The 24,774-nt window shown below is 42.2% G+C and overlaps 1 protein-coding gene across 2 annotated transcripts in view; it reads right to left on the bottom strand.

Moving 5' to 3' along the window:
- LOC110535809 (GDNF family receptor alpha-2) overlaps positions 1–24,774 on the bottom strand; it is an 82,416-nt gene that overhangs the window by 44,103 nt on the left and 13,539 nt on the right. For both annotated transcript variants that reach the window (XM_036935635.1, XM_021621109.2), the window contains exons 3-4: positions 19,828–19,914; positions 5,403–5,766 (exon numbers count right to left, since the gene is read on the bottom strand). In XM_036935635.1, coding sequence (XP_036791530.1) covers positions 5,403–5,766; positions 19,828–19,914 — 451 coding nt within the window. The remainder of the gene's footprint in view (positions 1–5,402; positions 5,767–19,827; positions 19,915–24,774) is intronic.

Genomic DNA, 24,774 nt, shown 5'->3' with positions numbered 1-24,774 from the left:
TCCCGGAACCTTTAAAATATTAAAAAGGCTGTTCTGACAACATTCTTGCAACATAAAAGAAATATTTTGTGCAACCTGATACAAACATTATCTGAATGTCAGCCCAACTGGATGGTTTTATTATTTTGGGAAGACATATTTTGTGATGTCCCCACAATTTTCTCTCCTTGTTTGGGCGGTGTTCCGGCGGTTGACGTCACCGGTCTTCTAGCCATCGCCGATCCATTTTTCATTTTACATTTGTTTTGTCTTGTTATCCCACACACCTGGTTTTCATTCATTACGTTGTGTATTTAACCCTCTGTTCCCCCCATGTCTTTGTATGGTATTGTTTGTTGTAAGTGCTTGTGCACATGTTGACTGGTGCGCGCCGGGTTTTGTACCCATGTTGTTATTTTCTTGATCCCGTTTGTTTTGGAATTAAACTGCTCCGCCAATCACCTTGTTCTGCTCTCCTGCGTCTGACTTCCCTGCCACCAGTTACACACCCCTTACATCTGGGAATGTTCTTGTAACATCAAGACATTGTTTTTTGCACTATAAAATAAACATTGCTGAATTTTCCGCACAACTGGACAGTTTTTGCTTTTTTGGGAACATATATTTTGTGAAACTTGAGTAAACAAATCTATGTATATATTAAAGACGTGCTTTGGCGACTAGTAAGTATTTTTTAAATCTCCCGCTTTGGGCTGGATATGTCAATTTGTAGTTCATACATGCATAATCTATGGGCAGAATTACTGCTCTAGGTTGAAAGCAACTGTTTACTGGAAGCTGTGCAGCACCATTTTCCTTAAATTTTCCCCCACGTGTGCCAGCCCCCTAGCAATTCAAGTTCCAGCCAATGACCTTTAGCCCCTCGCCAATTGAGTGACAGCTAGCAAGAAGCACAAACAGCAGATCGACAGAGAGAGAGAGAGAGAGAGAGAGAGAGAGAGAGAGAGAGAGAGAGAGAGAGAGAGAGAGAGAGAGAGAGAGAGAGAGCAATGACAAGGTGCACATATCTTCACATATGGGACGTAGTACACACTTTTGGGAGACCACTTTTGGCTTGTGAATGCTACTTTCATAGCTGCTGGCTAAAAAGTATTAAAAAGTACCGGAGAATATCTTTAACTGCCCCTGAAATGCAAAAGGGAGCTACACAGAATAATATATGTGACTAATGAAATAACTCAGTCACCTAAACGACATTCCTTAATAATAGAATAATGGAAGGTACTATGTTATGCCTTCCATTTGAGATTCCTGACATATTTTAAGTCCGGCTTAATCACCTTAAAAACCATGTGTACTTTTCACATGCCTTATCTAAGCCTTATCTGTTTTGGAAGCATGACTATTACAAAACATTTCTACCATGAGGATGAGACTACGGGGTGGATGGGCTTGGCCTGTATTAATTGCATCTTCCTCTATCCGTTCTCTCAGAGATTACAGTACGCTAGCTGGGAATACGGTAATCCATGTATTGAAATGATCTGCACAGCTCTTTCATGCCCTCTCTCCTACTTTTGCTCTTATGTACAGCCAACAAGCAGAACACGTCCTACTCTTTGCAGAAATCTGATTAAAGCGGGGTACTGCTGTATATGAGTACAGTCTAAGGTCATTTGCTCGGTGTGCTTGTGTAGGCCAGCATTTACAGTATTTAATGTACTGTAGGTATACTTTAATGCTTTCCTCGTTTAAGGTAAGGCAGCGATAGAGTCGTCCAAGTAATACCCTAAGAAACAGGCTTTTAAGGCTAATGGAGAGATGACTGCTTGAGGCGTGAGTGATGAAAGATGCTGCCTGTGTCTTGAACAGAGTCTTTTGATTCTCCCTCAGTGGAAACTTATGTTGTCTTATAAAGCAGAGCTGGCTTTTGTAGTTGGTGGTGGTGGTGGGCTGCTTTATTGTAAGAATAATCCCATGTGGCTCAGTTGGTAGAGCCTGGCACTAGGGTTGTGGGTTTGATTCCCAAGGGGGACCAGTATGAAAATGTATGACTCACCACCAAAGTTGCTCTGGATAAGTGTCTGCTAAGTAATTAAAATGAGATATGAAGTATTTGGGTCAGCATACCTGTGCAGTGACACTGTTCGTAAACCTAGTGGCCAAAGAACTCAACCAAAGAGCGCAAAAGGAACAGAGGAAATAAATCACAGATAGAAGTGTTGCATTGATTCTTCGGGCCAATCAATAGTGTACATATGAGACTTGCTGTTCTGGACCTCATGTACACAGTGCACGTCCACATATAACTCTGTCGTCGCTCAGCAATCTCTACAAAGTAAACACTGGATCCATCAGCAAGGCATATGCAACACGGGAGGAATGCTTTATTTGTGCTGGCTGATGAAAAAACATTTGCAATGGAAGTTAAGCCAGGTGTAAGAACAGGAAGCAGCCAATGTCTAGTGCTTGTTCTCAGCTCTACTTAACTACCTCTCTGATCCGACTCTGCTGGTACTGGATATCCGTTGGCCACTGAAACCATGCCTGGAGATTCATACCACTGTGACCAAACCACTGGCCTCTCCTGCAGTAGCTACAGCAGGATCAATTCTCCATCCCAACCCGTCAACACTCAGATGAAATGGTGCTGCCGGCGTATTGGCCTGTTTGGAGTCAGGCGGCAATGATAGTTCAATGATTACACTCCTTCCTTTCTGTATCCACCCGTCCTTGGTAGGAGGATGTTCGGGAGGGTCTGAGATATTCAATCATTCAGAGTGTAGGACGAGTGTGAAGGCTGCTTTACAATGGTCTCACACTTGCGGATAACAATGCATATTATCATGTGAAAATTTGATGGATCCAAACGCTGGCATAGTATAGATGTCGGTAGAGGAATTGAGATGGGAGGTGACAGGTCTGCCACTACAAGAACACCTTACTGTGTGGTCAACTAGTCTGGACACCTCAGGCTGAAATAAACAAGGACAATATTCAGTAGGACTGACCAATTGAATTAACATTTTAGTGACATGCCCTTGCATACCACACATGTTTTTCTTAGTAGGTGCATTGCACCCTCCTCCAGTAGCTTATTATCGCCACATTGACCTCCCTCCCAGTTTAGATCCACACATTGCACTTTTGACCTCCACAGGGCGTTCAACAGGGGAAGATAATACACTCTAACCAACCATTTCATACGTCTCAATAAGGAAGTGCACAGCAGACACATGGGGGGGGCGAAAAGGTCACCCAAAGCAACTTCACCTGACCGTAGATTACACAAAGCAGACCGCAAAGCAATTATGAAGACAATCATAAATCGGAGAAGAGACAATGGACTTTTCACACACTAATAACAAACCGCAGAGATTTACTGTAAGATAAGTTATTGGGAGTTTTTATTCTATTACGACTGAGCATGGGAGGCCGGGAACCTCTATTCAAGTAAAATGAATGTGAACTGCTATTCTAAAATTGGACATTGCAGGAATTGTTCCTAACAGTAGTTTCGATCTAAACACGGAGGCATCATGCGAACTAACACTAAAGAGTAAAAAAGTGAATGTGAACTGCTATTCTAAAATTGGACACTGCGGGAATTGTTCCTAACAGTAGTTTCAATCTAAACAAAGAGGCATCATGCAAACTAACACTAAAGAGTAAAAAAGTATGCCAATCTATGCATCTAAGTCTCAATCTACGCTGAACAAAAATACAAACGCAAGATGTAAAGAGTTGGTCCCATGTTTCATGAGCTGAAATAAAAGATCACAGAAATGTTCCATACGCGCAAAAAGCGTATTTCTCTAAAATATGGTGCACAAATTAGTTTAGTGAGCATTTCCCCTTTGCCAAGATAATCCATCCAACTGACAGGTGTGGCATATCAAGAAGCTGATTAAACAGCATGATCATTACAAAGGTGCACCTTGTGCTGGGATCAATAAAAAGCCACTCTAAAATGTGCAGTTTTGTCACACAACACGACGCCACAGATGTCTCATGTTTTGAGGGAATGTGCAATTTGAATGCTGAGGATTGTCCACCAGAGCTGTTGCCAGAGAATTGAATGTTAATTTCTCTACCATAAGCCACATCCAACGTTGTTTTAGAGAATTTGGCAGTATGTCCAACCGGCCTGTGTGGTTTAATGTGTTAAGATATGAGGAAAAGAGTCAAGCCAAAATGTGAAGAAAACAATTTGCCACGAAGAGTCTATAGTGAATCTAATTTCACTACAGTGTGGTGTCCAGGTGGATTGAAGTTGTTTAATAGAATTCATTCTGCCTACTCAGTTATCCTGAGGGTGATCCTAGGCTACAGTATGAGCAGAGAGAGTAGATTGTTGTTTAGTGCAGCACATAACTGCAGCCAACTCAGGGAATTAAATCCACAAACTGTACACACACAGCCTACCTGCCCCTCATTTGTACAGGATTGTATTACCTGCTTAACCATCCATTAAGAAAGTGATATACTGTGTGTATACTATATTTTTAGCAGTATTTTTATACTGTTGCGGGGCGGGTAATCACAGGGTTGCCGGTTCAAATACCAAGGCTGATGACTGCACCCTTGAGCAAGTCACCTAACCCCTAACCAGCTCCAGGTGCGCTGCTCTTTGGCTGCCCCTGTGCTTCTTTCAGCCAGTGTGTGTGTCTGTGTGTGTGGTGTGGTGTGTAGTGTGTGATGTGAGTCTGTCATGTCTGGAGGGTTGGGATTGAAAGAACAGACAAACAAAAATAAAAATGTCTGTTTTGATGGACAATAAAGTTGTACCAGTATGTTAACATATGCTGATGTTAACATTAAGATACATCTAGCCTTTGATGGAACTCCATTGAGCTTATTGGTCTGGATGCAAATTCTATTCAAATGTTTCAATCCATAGTTATTGATGTTATTGGTGTACAGAATGTATATTTCCATTTATTTTGGACAACCTATTGATTCACATAGCTTTGGAGGGTAAAATGGTCTCGAGGTCTCTGTGTTCCTTATTCCTGGGCTCTATGGCAGGGAAACAAGTCACGGCTGGGCAGGTGTGAATTAAATAGGCCCCATTGAATCCAATAGAAACACAGTCAAAGTCACTAATGTTTCATTCAGCCAAATTGAATGCTGCCCCTTCAGTTTAGCCTCATGTCTTCATCCTGCCTCTAATAGCAAGGCTTCCCTGAGTGGCCATAATTACTTTCATGGCTAAGTTACACCACTGAAATCTAGGATGTCACAGGAGGAGGAGATTGCAGTCGATCAGTCTCTAGCTGATCTTTTCTCATTTACCATATATAAGTCAATATCAGAGCATGTTAATAGTTTTCACTAATACCTGCATTTGTTCAACAGCTCTCTCCGTGACGCACTCATGCACGTAAGCACATATGGACGTATGGACGCATTCACGCACCCACACACACATACAGACAATCCCCAACTCCTAAATCTCTTACCTGCAGAGGGGGTCTTGGCGGCAGTTCTTTCTGAGCTCCAGGCAGTAGGGTTTGACTTTGTCCTCAAAGGAGCAGAAGGGCACGATGGTCTGCCTCCTCCGTTCAGCACAGCCCAGGTCCTGGCAGGGGCAGAAGAGCAGCTGGTGGCTGTACTCGCTGGGCACCCGATCCAGGAACTGCCTCAGGGCCTTGTGGCAGCGCTTACGGTTACAGGGTTCCCCTTTGTTGCAGGTGGCAATGTAGGTGGAGCGCTGTTTCTTACAGGTGTTGTTGAGGTTGCAGGCCTTGGCTGCATCCAGACATGGGTTACAAGTCTTGCCTGGGTCAGAGCAAGTGTTGGCTTTAGGGGTGACAGTGTGCATCCCTGCAAGGAAAGGAGAAGAGGAGCACTGAAAAATAATATGCACGTAACTGCCTATTGCAAGGCCGTGTTGTTATCATAGATATGACCTATAGCATTTGTCAACTGGCTCATGACAACACACTTTCACACAATAATGATGATGATGACACATAAGTTGATGTGCTCTGACTACTTGACCATGTTGGATGTCATGTTTGTGTGTGCTGAAACTGGGCTTCATGTGTTAGATCTCTCCCTATGCTGGGGGATATTCAATATCATATTTTTCTCCAAGCCAACCCCAAGCCATCTGAGACTTGTATAGCTCGCCCATATCCATTCTTACTGAATTATTTATTTTTAGAGGCCTTGAGTGAAATGTGAATGAATAAAGTATGGATTGAGATAGTAAGTATATTCATCTTCTTTCACATTCAGTTTTGACTTCATGAGTGTGTCAAGTTGATTCTGCTCATCTGATTGCTTCCAGCACATGATGTACTACAGCAGCTACTGTAAACACCGCGACACAGACCTTGATGCCGTTTACAACACGTGAATTAGATTTTCTGTTGCTTTTTGACATGTGTAATTGGTTTGTCAGTATGGACATTAAACACAGGTGCTCAAGGACATGGTAAAGACTCACTCTGTGCTGTTGAATTGTGGCCTTTTGAACACAGATGAACAATTTCTTATTGTCATCACACACTGCCACCTAGCAATTGTACTGTGGCAAACAGACGGAGTCATTAAGTGTGCATATTCTGAGAGCACTCTGAACTGGTGGTACACGCCCACCTGCTATTGAGATGTCATAAAACAAAACCAAAAAAACGGTATCACATTCACTCATATTCCACCTCCCTTGTATTCAGGGTGTATTAGAAAAGTTAACCTCCCTCCCCATGTAGATAATGATATTTCAGAGGCAGCGCTGGCTCAGTGACATCCAAGGAGATTCATCTCTTATTCAACAGAACCAATCTCATTCTGTGTCTATCACGCAGTATCGAGGAAAAGCCTTTCCTATGGACTGGATGAGCAGCTGTATTGTCTGTAAGTGGTGCATCACAAAAGATCAATCCTAGAAATGTCATACACAGAATGGACACAACACACCCAGAGCCAAATAAAACAGTATTTACCTTATTCAACCACATGGCAATATAGAGGCAACTTCCTGTCGATGGGAAGAAAAGTGAAAAGGTGGATTCTATTTTGTGAAGACAGGAAAAGATTGTTGCCTTTCCAGATCTTTGTGAGCTTTGTCTTTATCCCTCCAGCAACAAGGCTATCCCGAGGAGGAGATCATGCTAGGTCAGAGGGCTGTGGGATGATCTGTGATTGGACTTCAAAGACAGCTGACATTAGCAGCAGGGATTGAGGCCAAACTGGGCAAAACCTGGCCAAATCGGTACAGAACCAGGCCAGCCCAGCTGGAGGGGTGGTTTGGGGTTCTATCCAAAGGCCCTACACATAACAATGATGGATTGCAGCTCCTAAATCTCCTCTGGCCATCTGCAGCCTTTAATGCGGTGCACAGGGGGTCCAGGATAAAAACAAAATAGAAGAGGGACGAGGTACAAAGATTTATCTGACCAAGCAGTGCAGTGGTTTGAGGTTTTACTACTTCTAATTGGAGAGAAGAGATTGAATTCGGTACTGAAAGCAGAAAGATGTCCTGAGGCTCACAAAGACACAAAGGCCCTCAAAGGCTCGGTATACATATACAAACGGGAATGGAGTAGATGAATGGAAAATATATAGTGTTACAGGAAAATAATAGATTTTTCAAAGTGCATTATGAAAGGTTTTGCCTATACACCTTTCGGTAATACAGCAAGGGTGACATGCTACTCGCAAAAACGGAAAGCTTTTGAAATCAGAGGCAGAATAGAGTCTTGCTGATTACAGCAGGCCATCACTGATAGAGGAAACAATGTGTCGTGTACTGCCAAGAGATTGGACCACCACTTATGTATACGTGCTCAAGTGTCTTCAATTAACCTGGCCAATCATCATCACAATCAGCCTTTCACATGGGCTGTAATGATCAAACATTCCTCAAATCTCTCTAGGTGTCATTCCATTGCTGCATACACCAGCTACAGCCAGTCTTGGGGAAGCCTCACCATCCCACCTCACCATCCCAATACCCTGATTCCGAGCCTTCTGCTGTATTAGGAAATCATGGAAATAGAGGGCTGTGTCCTGATTATTCCAGTGTACTGGTGTCTAAGGTGTTCACTGTGGGACAACAACTGATTAAGTGCATGTTGCTGCATATATATATTTTTTAGACTCTGTGACTATGTTGCCATGAGGCTCTGTTGACACATCTTTGCATGATAATCAGAGTCGTGCTTCTCATGCAATGAACGCTAGGTAGCAACGCGTGTGATTTTAATTGGTTTTTGGCACGCACACAAAAATACCAAATTCCCTTCACAAGAAAAAAAGGTTTACCAATGTTACTTCACGCTTCCATATAGGAAAGAAAAATCTCCCGGGGAATTGTAAACCAGCGCTTTTTATCGTAAAGTAAAGAGTAAAGTCATCATTTAACCTAACCAGTTAAATGTAATGTTATAAAATGTAGATTTCCGCCTAAATAGACATACCCAAAAGTAATTATTTATCATGAGATGGCCATAAATAATCCATAGTAATGTTTATACTGCCAGAAAAAGTAACTGCCAGTAGAAAAAGTTATCCACTACCGTTCAAAAGTTTGGGGTCACTTAGAAATGTCCTTATTTTTGAAAGAAAAGCACATTCTTTGTCCATTAAAATAACATAACATTGATCAGAAATACAGTGTAGACATTGTTAATGTTGTAAATTAACTTTGTAGCTGGATTTTTTTAAATGACCTTTAATGGAATATCTATATAGGCGTACAGAGGCTCATTATCAGCAACCATCACTCCTGTGTTCTAATGGCACGTTGTGTTAGCTAATCCAAGTTGATCATTTTAAAAGGCTAATTGATCGTTAGAAAACCCTTTTGCAATTATGTTAGCACAGCTGAAAACTGTTGTCCCTGATTAAAGAAGCAATAAAACTGGCCTTCTTTAGACTGGTTGAGTATCTGGAGAATCAGCATTTGTGGGTTCGATTACAGGCTCAAAATGGCCAGAAACAAAGACCTTTCTTCTGAAACTCGTCAATCTATTCCTGTTCTGAGAAATAAAGGCTATTCCATGCGAGAAATTGCCTAGAAACTGAAGATCTCGTACAATGCTGTGTACTACTCCCTCCGCAGAACAGCGTAAACTGGCTCTAACCAGAATAGAAAGAGGAGTGGGAGGCCCCGGTGCACAACTGAGCAAGAGGACAAGTACATTAGAGTGTGTAGTTTGAGAAACAGACACCTCAAGTTCTCAACTGGCAGCTTCATTAAATAGTACCTGCAAAACTCCGGTCTCAATGTCAACAGTGAAGAAGCGATCCCGTGATGCTGGCCTTCTAGGCAGAGTTCCTCTGTCTAGTGTCTGTGAACTTTTGCCTATCTTTTTCCTTTTTATTGGCCAGTCTGAGATATGGCTTTTTCTTTGCAACTCTGCCAGATAATACTGCTTTTGCTGCAAGGGCTAGGCTCTCCCGTTTCATAATTTGTACTGTAAGCGGAGATTGTGAGGTTCACAACCAGAGGAAATCAATCCTTTGTCTTGATAGGCCAGAAAATGTGACATGTCTCTCCCTATGCAAATGAGATGTCAGGTTTCACATACTGCATCTCAGATGAGAGCGGAGAGTGACATGTGAAGCGGGACAACCAGAGCTTTCACAGAGGGCACACCACTTGATGTTGCACCATTCACAGAGTACTCTGTGCACAAAAATGTTGGTCGGATCCGGTCCAGAACAGCTCAAAGTCCCATAAATAGGGGACTTAACGTTTAAGAGTTAAATGTTAATAGGGGGCTCGTCCACAGCGTTCATTAGTGTAAAGTACGTGATGGCCATCTACTGAAAAGCACAATGTAGTCATTACAGGCCAGGCAAGAGATCAGGATTTAGCCATTTTCAAGAGAAGGGATCTTCCTTCCACAGTAATTGCTCTCTCCCTTATTTGAATCCTGTATTTCAGACATCATCCTAGACTCTGGGGACCAGGAGTTCAGTCGAGGTTAGAGAGGGGCTCTTGGCTCCGGGTATGCTCACTGTAATTAGGATGGGTGCCAAAGTGTGGATTTAATATGGCCCTTAGTGAGTGTGAAGGAGCTTGTTATAAAGTATTTAGTCTATACCCCTGGGAGCCTTGTCAAGCATTTCTCTGTCAAAGAGTTCATCAGTTATTAGCTCAGGCTTGTGTCAGAGCAGGGTTTTCAGGGGTTAGGTAATGCCACGGGTCCACGCTACGACATTTCCCAACAGTAAAACTGACTGTGCATGTTTGGGATCTGTAATGATATCGGTAGGACCGCTATTTTACAAGCTGTTTATATGTGCTCTAATAAGATAGCGGCTGCTTTAACAGTTCAGAAGTGTTTTCCAAATACGAGACCGATAAAACTAGCACTTCAGTTCTATGATCTAACACACAGAGTGAAAGTGAGGGCAGCCACTGATTTTAAAAGCATGCCAGCTCTACGGTACGTAAACATGTTTCCAAATTCTTGAGTTGCTTGTGAACAGCAGCTGACACTGGGCTTCAAAACACTTCCTGCTATGTTGCAGTATTGCTTTATGTTCAGTATTCAGATTGCAATTGATGGTTTCCTCCGTCGTGCAGTATAATTCCTTCAATAGTCCATCATGTTTGGCAATCATGCATATCAAACCTGGGACAAAATATCATTGGAGCAGAAATGTGCAAGCGAGTCGATTCACATCTCTATCAAGACGCTGGCGTTGCTTCACATATTCCCCTAAACATCAGTGCAAACGTCTAGTTCTGCTAACAAAACGAACTAATGAGCATTGCCATGTCCATGTTTGGAGGATTATTCAATATTCTGTTTAATTCCAACTTGTTAGAATAGCGCCGACTGCACTAACAACTCGTACGTTACCCTTACACCCAACACTCATTATGAGTCCATGGAGAAAACGAAGAGGCAACTCCTAGTTGTAAATGTAAACCTATTGTAAGTACACATAGTACAGCAGCTATTCAACAGCAGTACACTGGCATAAAGCACGGCAACATTGTCTTTGAGAACGGGATGGTAATTGTTACGAGGGCAAGGTGAGAATGTCCAGTGTTGGGCTGCATGCTGAGCACGACTGTTGCGCCGGTCCCCCCCCCCCCCCCCCCCCCCCCCCCCCCTGCTGTATAGAAATAGGTTTCTCCATTTAATTGGATGGTGGGCATGTGGAGCAGAGAGGTGAGAGGCTTAGTAGGAAGTGTTAGAAGGTCTAACTAAGAGGTGTCAAAGTCAATTCCTGGAGGACACGTGCTGCTTTTTTTAAATCCTGGCCTCTGCTCTTAATAAGTGAATTAGCTCAACATTGGGTCACAAGGATGGAACAATTTGTGTAAAATAAAATAGAAATTACAGTCAAGTATATATTTGTATGCTATGGGAAAAATTGTTATATAAAATTCAGAATCATCTGGTGTTAGATGAGGGGGCAACCTATGGAGGTAGAAAAATGATATGAGTGCTAACCAATATCTCTCACAATGCTCAAGAGTAAGACTATTGACTTGTACACATTGAAGTAAGAAAATGGTGGACTTGGGCAATGCGTACTCTCACATTCCTCTCAGTCATTTGCTTTATTACCGCTGTGTGAATTTAGAGATACTGTGGAGTATGTTTTTTCCCCATCAATGGTCTCCTTATCTCTCTCACTATAAACTCTTAAGTTGTGGAGATAATTTTTCAATTTTCAGCCTTCCTCCTAGAGAGTGTATTTCCCCATCCACATCAACACAGCAAGATATCACATTCCCTGAGCTTTGGTTCAGATTACCATTTTAAAAGTGATTAAGCACACTTTTGTGCAGTTGAAATCGGCGGGGAAAAGTATTTCAGAGAACAACTGTAATTACTTATCTGTTTGCCTGTGGGCTTTTCTCACCACCACAATCAATTATTCTGTCCTCTGAAATAATAAATGACTAAGGCTAAATGGATTTAGGAGAGCAAATCAGATATTTCACCTTTGAACGAAACATTGTTGGAAACAGTTCTAGCAAAAAATGAACACATTAATGAGCCCCAGCTGCTGTTTCAAAAGGTGCTGAAAAATGACCAGGATGTAGGACACACAACCATTTGAGCCTCCTTCATATGGACCATAGGTTAAAACGCCAAGGTATTCAAAGCCACTTCCAATTTTGTATTTTGTCTGGTGTTCTCCTTTTTGATAGATCAAAACAGTATATTTTCAAACAGCCTATGTCGTTTACTGACTTCAAGCTAAAGGGATTATGCAGAAAGCGTGTCTTTCTTGTACCTCCAAGATATAAAACAAAGCATGAGGCATCAGCCAGGAAAAGCAAATGTGGCATCTCTGCTGTATACTGCTTTTAGCAAATGAGGCTCGATCATCCTCCGGCAATTTCTGCAGGATCTGGAGAACGGAAGTGTTTGAACGTTCACATGACTGTAGCCTATATTTCCTACAGTTGTGGCAATGGCCCTGCGGTCCTCATATTTCATCTTTTTTTAATATATATATTTTTTTGCGATAGTCTCTCTCAGGGCTCTATTTCCGACTGGCGTTAAGGCGGCGCTAGATTCAACTTGTAAAAGCTAGGGTACTGCTAGTTAAGACTGGCCAAAAGCTTGTCATAGATGTAAAACGATTTGTTACGGCATTTTCTTTTGTCAGAGGAGGCACACAGTAGCCTAATCAGTAACCTATAACCAATGTTTTATTAAAATATCATAAGCAGCAAAACAGTCAACAGACTTTCTTTACATTTCTGTTGGATCTAACCGTCAAATCGCATGAATTCTGATCGCTGCCCTTGGTGCTGAATCCCCTTGGAGCCTAAGCCATTTGCCTGTGACAAAGTCATTACCAGGCCATATCAACAGATATGGTAGGCTAATCTTCTTAACTTTTGTCCAATTGTCCATGGCTCAAAAATGTATAGCATGCGAGTGTAATTTGTGTAGACTAGTATTTCCATGTTGAAGCCAGATTAGCTAAATTTTTGTTATAAGTAGGCCTATTGTAAGATTAGTGTATACTATTTAATAATCTATATTCAATGGATAGGACAAACATCCATGCCTCCTACCGAAGGATTCCTAGAAGGCTAGCATCCCAGAGTCACCTCTTCACTGTAGACGTTGAGACTGGTGTTTTGCAGGAACTATTTAATTAAGCTGCCAGTTGAGGACTTGTGAGGCGTCTGTTTCTCAAACTAGACACTCTAATGTACTTGTCCTCTTGCTCATCTGAGATGCAGTATGTGAAAGCTAACATCTAATTTGCATAGGGAGAGACAAGTCACATTTTCTGGCCTATCAAGACAAAGGATTAATTTCCTCTGGCTGTGAACCTCGCATCTCCGCTTACAATACAGATTATGAAACGGGAGAGCCTAGCCATTGCAGCAAAGGCAGTATTATCTGGCAGCTTCATCAAATAGTACCCGCAAAACACCAGTCTCAACGTCAACAGTGAAGAGGCGACTCTGGGATGCTGGCTTTCTAGGGTTGCAAAGAAATAGCCAAATCTGAGACTGGCCAATAAAAATAAAATATGGGTAAAAGAACACAGACACTGGACAGAGGAACTCTGCCTAGAAGGCCAGCATCCCGGGAACGCCTCTTCACTGTTGTGCACCGGGGCCTCCCACTCCTTTTTCTATTCTGGTTAGCGCCACTTTGCGCTGTTCTATGAAGGGAGTATTACACAGCATTGTACAAGATCTTCAGTTTCTAGTCAATTTCTTGCATGGAATAGCCTTCATTTCTCAGAACAGGAATAGATTGACGAGTTTCAGAAGAAAGGTCTTTGTTTCTGGCCATTTTGAGCCAGTAATCAAACCCACAAATGCTGATTCTCCAGATACTCAACTAGTCTAAAGAAGGCCGGTTTTATTGCTTCTTTAATCAGGGAAAACAGTTTTCAGCGATGCTAACATAATTGCAAAAGGATTTTCTAATGCTCAATTAGCCTTTTAAAATTATAAACTTGGATTAGCTAACACAACATGCCATTGGAACACAGGAGTGATGGTTGCTGATAATGGGCCTCTGTTCGCCCATGTAGATATTCCATAAATAATCTGACGTTTCCAGCTACAATAGTAATTTACAACATTAACAATGTCTACAATGTATTTCTGATAAATGTGATGTTATTTTAATGGGCCAAAAATGTGCTTTTCTTTCAAAAACAAGGACATTTCTAAGTGGCCCCAAACTTTTGAACGGTAGTGTATGTTTAACAATGTACTTCCATATTGAAGGAATGCACTCGGAGCTCCCGAGTGGCGCAGTGGTCTAAGGAACTGCATCTCAGTGCTTGAGGCATCACTACAGACACCCTGGGTTGAATCCAGGTTGGATCACAACCGGCTGTGATTGGGAGTCCCATAAGGTGGCACACATTTGGCCCAGCATCAACTGGGTTTGCCTTGTGTAGGCCGTCATTGTAAATAAGAATTTGTTCTTAACTGACATGCCTAGTTAATAAAAGTTTAAAAAAAAACATTTTTTAAAGAACAATGTGGACTGCAAACATGTTCAACATATTTATCAAATATGGGGCAGGCCATTTAACAAACTAGGCTATAACGGACTACAATCGAATTGGAGATGATGACGAGGCAATACATAAACACTGTAAAGACAACTTGAAGCAACCACATATTCAGCCATGGAGCAAGTTCTGATTGGCCAGTGAGGTGTCAAGCCTCGACATACCCACAACTTGTTAATTCATCAAAACCCAGAACTTTTGTGCCACCTCCAGCTACTCTGCACATATTCTGGAAGTAAAATAGCACAACAACAAAAATCTGTCAGCAGCACTAAGATTTGCCATTGTATTAGGTTTGTTGAAATAGAGCCCTTAGTGTAATAGCCATTGTAGCTGTGTCTTATAATAAGATCTGCATTGATTTGTATTGCCCTTTCAGTAATAACCAGTAAACGAAATGTGAGCAATAGTTCCCTTGATGAATACTTGCTGTTTAATTAGTAAACAGAACTCAAACTGAATGGAAAATCAATAGATGGGAAATATATGGGTTTATGTAATCAAGACCCCTTGGTGAACTAAGGAATCTAAAGAGGAATCCATCATATTTACTGAAAGTGTCAATCTCCTTTCCACCTAATTTAACACCTGAATTACAGTGCCTTGCGAAAGTATTCGTCCCCCTTGAACTTTGCGACCTTTTGCCACATTTCAGGCTTCAAACATAAAGATATAAAACTGTATTTTTTTGTGAAGAATCAACAACAAGTGGGACACAATCATGAAGTGGAACGACATTTATTGGATATTTCAAACTTTTTTAACAAATCAAAAACTGAAAAATTGGGCGTGCAAAATTATTCAGCCCCTTTACTTTCAGTGCAGCAAACTCTCTCCAGAAGTTCATTGAGGATCTCTGAATGATCCAATGTTGACCTAAATGACTAATGATGATAAATACAATCCACCTGTGTGTAATCAAGTCTCCGTATAAATGCACCTGCACTGTGATAGTCTCAGAGGTCCGTTAAAAGCGCAGAGAGCATCATGAAGAACAAGGAACACACCAGGCAGGTCCGAGATACTGTTGTGAAGAAGTTTAAAGCTGGATTTGGATACAAAAAGATTTCCCAAGCTAAACATCCCAAGGAGCACTGTGCAAGCGATAATATTGAAATGGAAGGAGTATCAGACCACTGCAAATCTACCAAGACCTGGCCGTCCCTCTAAACTTTCAGCTCATACAAGGAGAAGACTGATCAGAGATGCAGCCAAGAGGCCCATGATCACTCTGGATGAACTGCAGAGATCTACAGCTGAGGTGGGAGACTCTGTCCATAGGACAACAATCAGTCGTATATTGCACAAATCTGGCCTTTATGGAAGAGTGGCAAGAAGAAAGCCATTTCTTAAAGATATCCATAAAAAGTGTTGTTTAAAGTTTGCCACAAGCCACCTGGGAGACACACCAAACATGTGGAAGAAGGTGCTCTGGTCAGATGAAACCAAAATTGAACTTTTTGGCAACATTGCAAAACGTTATGTTTGGCGTAAAAGCAACACAGCTGAACACACCATCCCCACTGTCAAACATGGTGGTGGCAGCATCATGGTTTGGGCCTGCTTTTCTTCAGCAGGGACAGGGAAGATGGTTCAAATTGATGGGAAGATGGATGGAGCCAAATACAGGACCATTCTGGAAGAAAACCTGATGGAGTCTGCAAAAGACCTGAGACTGGGACGGAGATTTGTCTTCCAACAAGACAATGATCCAAAACATAAAGCAAAATCTACAATGGAATGGTTCAAAAATAAACATATCCAGGTGTTAGAATGGCCAAGTCAAAGTCCAGACCTGAATCCAATCGAGAATCTGTGGAAAGAACTGAAAACTGCTGTTCACAAATGCTCTCCATCCAACCTCACTGAGCTCGAGCTGTTTTGCAAGGAGGAACGGGAAAAAATGTCAGTCTCTCGATGTGCAAAACTGATAGAGACATACCCCAAGCGACTTACAGCTGTAATCGCAGCAAAAGGTGGCGCTACAAAGTATTAACTTAAGGGGGCTGAATAATTTTGCACGCCCAATTTTTCAGTTTTTGATTTGTTAAAAAAGTTTGAAATATCCAATAAATGTCGTTCCACTTCATGATTGTGTCCCACTTGTTGTTGATTCTTCACAAAAAAATACAGTTTTATATCTTTATGTTTGAAGCCTGAAATGTGGCAAAAGGTCGTAAAGTTCAAGGGGGCCGAATACTTTCGCAAGGCACTGTACTTAACAGGCACTTCTCAGTAGGCGGTCCCTTTGACTTTTCCCACATTTTGTTACATTACAGCCAGTAGAGGCTCCTCAGTGAATTTCTCCTCAGTGAATTTCATAAAAATAAAACATTTAAAATGTTCAATTTTTTTGTTGAAATTTTACTAAATATAATCATCAAATAATTGATTAAAACACACTATTTTGCAAAGAAGGTCTAGAGTAGCCTCAACAGCACTCAGTAGGGTAGCACCATTGTGTAGCCGGAGGACAGCTACCTTCCGTCCTCCTCTGGGTGCATTGACTTCAATACAAAACCTAGGAGGCTCATTGTTCTTTACCCCCTTACATAGACTTACACAGTAATTATGACAACTTCCGGAGGATGTCCTCAAACCTATCAGAGCTCTTGCAGCATGAACTGACATGTTGTCCACCCAATCAAAGGATCAGAGAATGAATCTAGTACTGAAAGTATTAGTTACAGCTAGCTAGCACTGCAGTGCATAAAATGTGGTGAGTAGTTGACTCAAAGAGAGAGAGAAAGACATTAGTCGAACAGTTTAACAAATTAATTTCTTCCAAAATGAAGGAGAAGCAAGAGAGAAATATATATATAGAGAGTGATTTGATAATTGTTTTAAACTTTCAGTTTCACTTACTTAGCTAGAAAATGCAGCTAGCTAGTTTAGTCTACTAAAACACCCTGCTCAAACAAACGGATGTTATTTTAGCTATCTGGCTATGACTTTCCAACAAAACATTGGAACTCTTCCAAGTCAAGGTAAGCTTTTGGTTTTACAAATGTATTGCCACCGGGGTCCACCGGTGTAACTGCTTACTGACTGTACACTAACGTTACTGCATGATTGTAGTGGGTTTACTAACACATTAGTTCTATTAGCTATGCTGACTATGACGTTACTTCTTTAGCTAATATTGTGACAACGATGTAGGCTGTGTGTAGTGGTTTGGCTTGGAAAGGTTTTTTCGCCTGGTCACATACAGCTGATGTGTTGGGCATTGAAGTCCACAAGCGAAGGGACAAGGTGAGAGGACGAGAGTGTATTCATTCCGCTGATTCTGTTGAAAAACATTTCTTAAATGGAAGCAAATGGAACAAATCGGGGATAACATGCCTGAATTTGTCACATTTTTGGATGAATAATTACACCCTATATCAGCTAGATGCAGGCAAGTGTGTGCAAGGCGGTGTTGAATGTCAAATGTGTCTCTCGACACACCTCAAATGTGTCTCTCAACCTGTGTGCACCTACGTTGTAAACCGTCAGTCATAGGCTAGCCCAGTGGTACCCAATCCTGGGGACCCAAAGTGTTTTGCATTTTTGATTTTGCCCTAGCACTACACAGTATGATTAAATTATCAAATGATCAACTCATCAAAAGGCTTTGATGATTTCAATCAGGTGTGTAGTGCTAGGGCAAAAACAAAAATGTGCACCCCTTTGGGTCCCCAGGACCAGGATTGAGAACCACTGGGCTAGGTTGTAGTAACCTTATAATGGGGGAAGGGAAATCTGAGTATCAAATATTAGCCTAAACCTATCGCTGTTACATTTAACTGGGTGAATGGAATATGAATGAAAATAGTCCTCCCTCACCTTAAACAGCACTGACCGCCACTGATTACAGACTTATTCTAAAATGGATTCATAGTTTTTTTTATCAATCTACACACAATACCCCATAATAACAAAGGAAAGTGGTTTTTAGAAATTTTTGCAAATGTATAAAAAAAAAAATGAAATATCACATTTACATAAGTTTTCAGACTCTTCACTCAGTACTTTGTTGAAACACCTTTGGCAGCGATTACAGCTTCGAGTCTTCTTCGGTATGACACTACCAGTTTGTTACACCTGTATTTGGGGAGTTTCTCCTATTCTTCTTTGCAGATCCTCTCAAGATCTGTCAGGTTGGATGGGGAGCATCGCTGCAGAGCTATTTTCAGGTTTCTCCAGAGATGTTAGATAGGGTTCAAGTCCAGACTCTGGCTGGGCAACTCAAGGACAGTCAGAGACTTGTCCCGAAGCAACTCCTGCTTTGTCTTGGCTGTGTGCTTAGGGTCGCTGTCCTGTTGTAAGGTGAACCTTAGCCCCCAGACTGAGGTCCTGAGCGCTCTGGGGCAGGTTTTCATCAAGGATCTCTCTGCACTTTGCTCCGTTCGTCTTTCCTTCGATCCTGACTAGTCTCCCAGTCCCAGACGCTTGGCTTTTCAGGCCAAAGAGTTCAATCTTGGATTCATCAGACCAGAAAATCTTGTTTCTCATGGCCCGAGAGTCTTTAGGTGCCTTTTGGCAAACTCTAAGCGGGCTATCATGTGCCTTTTACTGAGAAGTGGCTTCCGTTTGGCCAATACCATAAAGGGCTGATTGGTTGAGTGCTGCAGAGATGGTTTTCCTTCTGGAAGGTTCTCCCATTACCAAAGAGACACTCTAGAGCACACTCTAGACACTCTGTCAGAGTGACCATCGGGTTCTTGGTCACATCACTGACCAAGGCCTTTCTCCCTCGATTTCTCAGTTTGGCCAGCTCTAGGAAGAGTCTTGGTGGTTCCAACCTTCTTCCATTTAAGAATGATGGAGGACACAGTGTTCTTGGGGACCTTCAATGCTGCAGAAGTATTTTGGTACTCTTCCCCAGATCGGTGGCTCGACACAATGCTGACTCGGAGCTCTACGGACAATTTATTCAACCTCATGGCTTGGTTTTTGCTCTGACATGCACTGTCAACTGTGGGACCTTACATATACAGGTATGTGCCTTCCCAAATCATGTCCAATCAATTGTATGTACCATTGTATGTACCACAGGTCAAGTATTAGAAACATCTCAAGGATGATCAATGGAAACAGGATTCACCTGAGCTCAATTTTGAATCTCATAGCAAAGGGTCTGAAGGTATTTTAGTTTTTTTATTTGTAATAAATGTGGATTTTTTAAAGTTTTTTTTAACTGTTTTTGCTTTGTCATTATGGAATATTGTGTATAGATTGCTGAGGATATTTTTATTATTTAATCAATTTTAGAATAAGGCTGTAATGTAACAAAATGTGGATAAAGTCAAGGGGTCTGAATACTTTTCGATGGCACTGTATACAGTGTATCTTCACAGTCTTTTAACATGGAATAGTTATTGTGGAAGCAAAAAAATTATAACACTAAACATTTGTTCTTACCTGAGATAATGGAAGCGAGACGGAATGCATCAGGGTAGCGAACAGGCATCACAGGTTCATAAGGGGATGTTTCATAAAGCTCTCCACCTGGGAAAACAGTACATGATGAAATTGTTTTGATAAAAAGGAAAATGATAGTGTGTTCACACCCACATACTGTAGTTCATGGTACATTAATTATTGGGTATGTGTTGTGGTACATTTAATAAAGGAGTATGATCTCAAAATGTATACAAATTTGTTGACCTTCATGTGTCAAAGGCAAGGAGTCATGGTTTTAGAAACATTGCACAGGATAAAACATTTTTTTTGTGCTAAAACAATAAGCAAATATCTATATTGTTTCTGTTGATAACAGAAACCAGTGAAGTTGGAATTCTACAAAATTTGTCAACTTGAGTTTTTGGCTCTTAATCGGTCTGTCTGACCAATAACCCATTTTACACCCTGAAGATTTCAATGGTGTGAACATTTGGCTAATTTTGTGATATGCAAAGCAGATCGTTCACCACGGTCAGATAATTTGATTTTGGAAAGAATATTTGGTCCTGGTGCTCTGTGATTTAGGTGAAGCAGCCTCCAAACGCTGAATTGCTGTGGCTGTTTGTAAAAAAAATGAATCAAATTAGCACTCAACTGACTGTGCTGCTCCCCTGTGCCTCTCTCTCAGAAGCCTCTAATCCTGTGTTTAAAATTCACAGCCATTCGGTGTGATCTAGACAAAACCCTCCAGTGTGTAGCATTGCATTTTGATGCTAACAGAAACACAGCAAGGCTGGTGTGGGACAGGCAGGGAGCCCACCGCAGCAAATGAGAAAATCCAAAACCTGTGGGGAGAGGTGAAGCTCAGTGGATAACCATCCAATCAATAAATATCACCATTTGTTTATCACAATTCTCCGTGCGTTTGAAAAGAGTTACCTCATAAAGTGTTCTTCCAGCTGTTCAGAGAATGGAGACTTCAACGGAAGGTAGTGTGTGATTCACATATGTGTTGATCATGTTGTACAGTATAGTGCATATTTCATTACCAGGCTGCCGATCAGGTGGAATAAAAAGAATACCCTTGAAGATGTCACTTTAGTAACACAGTGTGACGTGGGTTCACAGTACACTTGTTGAAAACAAAACATTATATTATGATATGTTATCTTAGTTCCATCGTGAACAGGGGGATACAAAAAGCCTCAGTAAAACAACTATTGACATACACCAAACTAAAGATGATCAACTATAACGCCAAATGGCTAAAAAACATGTCATTCAACAGGAGTGAAAGTTGCGCCTACCAGCATTATAAACTGCAGAGGGACGACATTGAACTCTTCCCTTGCCAACTCCTGAGCAAAAGTCCAAGGAGGGCCACACTAAGGCTGATATAATGTCTTGTTCCCTTCCGCGAGGGGGAGAAAAAAATCACAACCAGTTTCCCCATCTGATAATGAGGAAACATCTCTAATAATTACGATTTTGACCATGGACCCTGACCAGGACTCCAGACACACTCCATAGATTCCTAGACATAATACATTACTAGAAGAAAGTAAGCAACCCGTTGTAAGACATTGCAGAGAGACTGTCAGCAGCCACACCACCCTACATCCCACTGACTGCTTGCCTCTGAAACTAAGCAGGGCAGGGCCTGGTCAATTCTTGGATGGGAGAATAGAATATGCCGAATGTGGTGTTGGAGGGCCATAAGACAGCACTATTCCATCTGGTAAGGGAGTGATGGGGGGAGGGGGCAACTAAACTGCATAAGGTGCCATCATTCAAATGAGACATTAAACAGATGTCCATAATCTCTGTGGTCATTAAAGTAGCCATGGCACTTGTTGCAAGAGTTAAAGGTTAACCCCACTGTCAAAGCTAAAATCCTAATCCGGCTTCTCATACTCCCTTGGCCACCTACAGTAATTTTCTCCAGCTTCCAACTGACTCATTCAACCCCTGCAACTCTTCTCCAGGTAGAAGATGATGTGGTAAAATGAGGGTCAAATAAAAGTTGGTGTGTTTGGCCTTATCATTGTGCTTGTTCATACTGCTGCTTCATAATCAAAACGATTGATTGAACTACAAATCAAATTGTACTTGTCACATGTGCCGAATACAACGGGTGCAATGAAATGCTGACTTACAAGCCCTTAACCAACAATGCAGTTTTAAGAAAATACCTAATAAAAGTAACAGATAAGAATAACAAATAATTCAAGAGCAGCAGTAAATAACAATAACAGGGCTATATACAGGGGGTACCGGTACAGAGTCAGTGTGCGGGGGCACCGGTGTCGAGGTAATTTAGGTAATATGTACATGTAGGTATAGTTATGTTAGTGACTATGCACAGATAATAACAGAGAGTAGCAGCAGCGTAAATTAGCTGTTTGATTAGCTTTTCAGGAGTCTTATGGCTTGGGGGTAGAAGCTTTTTAGAAGCCTCTTGGACCTAGACTTGGCGCTCCGGTACCACTTGCCGTGCAGTAGCAGAGAGAACAGTCTATGACTAGGCTGGCTGGAGTCTTTGACAATTTTTAGGGCCTTCCTCTGACACCGCCTGGTATAGAGGTCCTGGATGGCAGGAAGCTTGGCCGTGGTGATGTACTGGGCCGTACACACTACGCTCTGTAGTGCCTTGCGGTCGGAGGCCGAGCAGTTGCCATACCAGGCAGTGATGCAACCATGCTCTTGATGGTGCACCTGTAAAGCCTTTTGAGGATCTGAAGACCCATGCCAAATATTTTCAGTCTCCTGAGGGGGAATAGGTTTTGTCGTGTCCTTTTCACGACTGTCTTGGTGTGCTTGGACCATGTTGGTTTGTTGGTGTTGTGGACGCCAAGGAACTTGAAGCTCTCAATCTGCTCCGTCAATGAGAGTGGGAGCATGCTCGATCCTCCTTTTCCTGTAGTCCACAATCCTCTCCTTTGTCTTCATCACGTTGAGGGAGAGGTTGTTGTCCTTGCACTACATGGTCAGGTCCCTGACCTCCTCCCTATAGGCTGTCTCATCGTTGTCGGTGATCAGGCCTACCACTGTTGTTTCATTGGCAAACTTAATGATGGTGTTGGAGTCGTGCCTCGCTGTGCAGTCATGGGTGAACAGGGAGTACAGGACGGGACTGAGCACTCACCCCTGATGAGCCCCCGTGTTGAGGATCAGCGCGAGGATGTGTTGTAATGTACCCCTACCACCTGGGGGTGGCCCGTCAGGAAGTCCAGGATCCATTTGCAGAGGGAGGTGTTTAGTCCCAGGGTCCTTAGTTTAGTGATGAGCTTTGAGGGCACTATGGTGTTGACTGCAGAGCTGTAGCATTCTCACATAGGTGTTCCTTTTGTCCAGGTGTGAAAGGGCAGTGTGGAGTACAATACAGATTGCATCATCTGTGGATCTTTGGTATGCAAATTGGAGTGGGTCTAGGGTTTCTGGGATAATGGTGTTGATGTGAGCCATGACCAGCCTTTCAAAGCCTTTCATGGCTACAGACGTGAGTGCTATGGGTTGGTAATCATTTAGGCAGGTTACCTTAGTGATCTTGGGCACAGAGACTATGGTGGTCTGCTTGAAACATGTTGGTATTACAGACTCAGACAGGGAGAGGTTGAAAATATCAGTGAAGACACTTGCCAGTTGTTTAGTGCATGCTTGGAATACACATCTTGGTATTCCGTCTGGCCCTGTGGCATTGTGAATGTTGACCTATTTAAAGGTCTTACACACAGTCGGCCGGAACAGCTGATGCTCTCATGCATGTTTCAGTGTTACTTGCCTCGAAGCGAGCATAGTAGTTATTTGGCCCGTCTGGTAGGCTCATGTCACTTGGAAGTTCTTCGCTGTGCTTCCGTTTGTAGTCTGTAATAGTTTGCAAGCCCTGCCACATCCGACATGCATCAGAGCCGGTGTAGGACGATTCGATCTTAGTCCTGTATTGCCGCTTTGCCTGTTTGATGGTTTGTTGGAGGGCATAGCGGGATTTCTTATAAGCTTCCAGGTTAGAGTCCCACTCCTTGAAAGAGGCAGCTCTACCATTTAGCTCAGTGCGAATGTTGCCTGTAATCCATGGCTTCTGGTTGGGGTATGTACGTACAGTCACTGTGGGGATGACGTCATCGATGCACTTATTGATGAAGCCAATGACTGATGTGGTGTACTTCTCAATGCCATCAGAGGAATTCCGGAACATATTCCAGTCTGTGCCAGCAAAACAGTCCTGTAGCTTAGCATCTGCTTCATCTGACCACTTTTTTATTGATTTAGTCACTGGTGCTTTCTGCTTTAATTTTTGCTTGTAAGCAGGAATCAGGAGGATAGAATTCTGGTCAGATTTGCCAAATGGAGGGCGAGGGAGAGCTTTGTATGTGTGTGGAGTAAAGGTGGTCCAGAGTTTTTACCCTCTGGTTGCACATTTAACATGCTGATAGAAATTTGGTAAAAAGGATTTAAGTTTCCCTACATTAAAGTCCCTGGCTACGAGGAGCTTGTTTGCTTATGGCGGAATAGAGCTCATTCAATGCTGTCTTAGTGCCAGGCTCTGACTGTGGTGGTATGTAAACAGCTACGTAAAATACAGATGAAAACTCTCTAGGTAGATGGTGTGGTCTACAGCTTATCGTGAGATGCTCTTCCTCAGGCGAGCAAAACCTAGAGACTTCCTTAGATATTGTGTACCAGCTGTTGTTTACAAATATGCATAGTCCCCCGCCCCGTGTCTTACCAGAGGTTGCTGTTCTATCCTGCCAATAGAGTGTATAACCCACCAGCTGTATGTTATTAATGTTGTCGTTCAGCCACGACTCGGTTAAACATAAGATATTACAGTTTTTAATGAACCCGTTGGTAGGATATACGTGCTTTCAGTTCGTCCCATTTATTTTCCAGCGATTGAACGTTAGCTAACAGTACGGATGGCAAAGGCAGATAAGCCACTCGTCGCCTGATCCTCAAAAGGCTTTT

The sequence above is a fragment of the Oncorhynchus mykiss genome, chromosome 11 (genome assembly GCF_013265735.2).
Source record: "Oncorhynchus mykiss isolate Arlee chromosome 11, USDA_OmykA_1.1, whole genome shotgun sequence".
In the NCBI taxonomy this organism is placed as follows: domain Eukaryota; kingdom Metazoa; phylum Chordata; class Actinopteri; order Salmoniformes; family Salmonidae; genus Oncorhynchus; species Oncorhynchus mykiss.
Note: the sequence above shows the minus strand (reverse complement) of the source record. Positions and strands in the feature narration are given on the sequence as shown.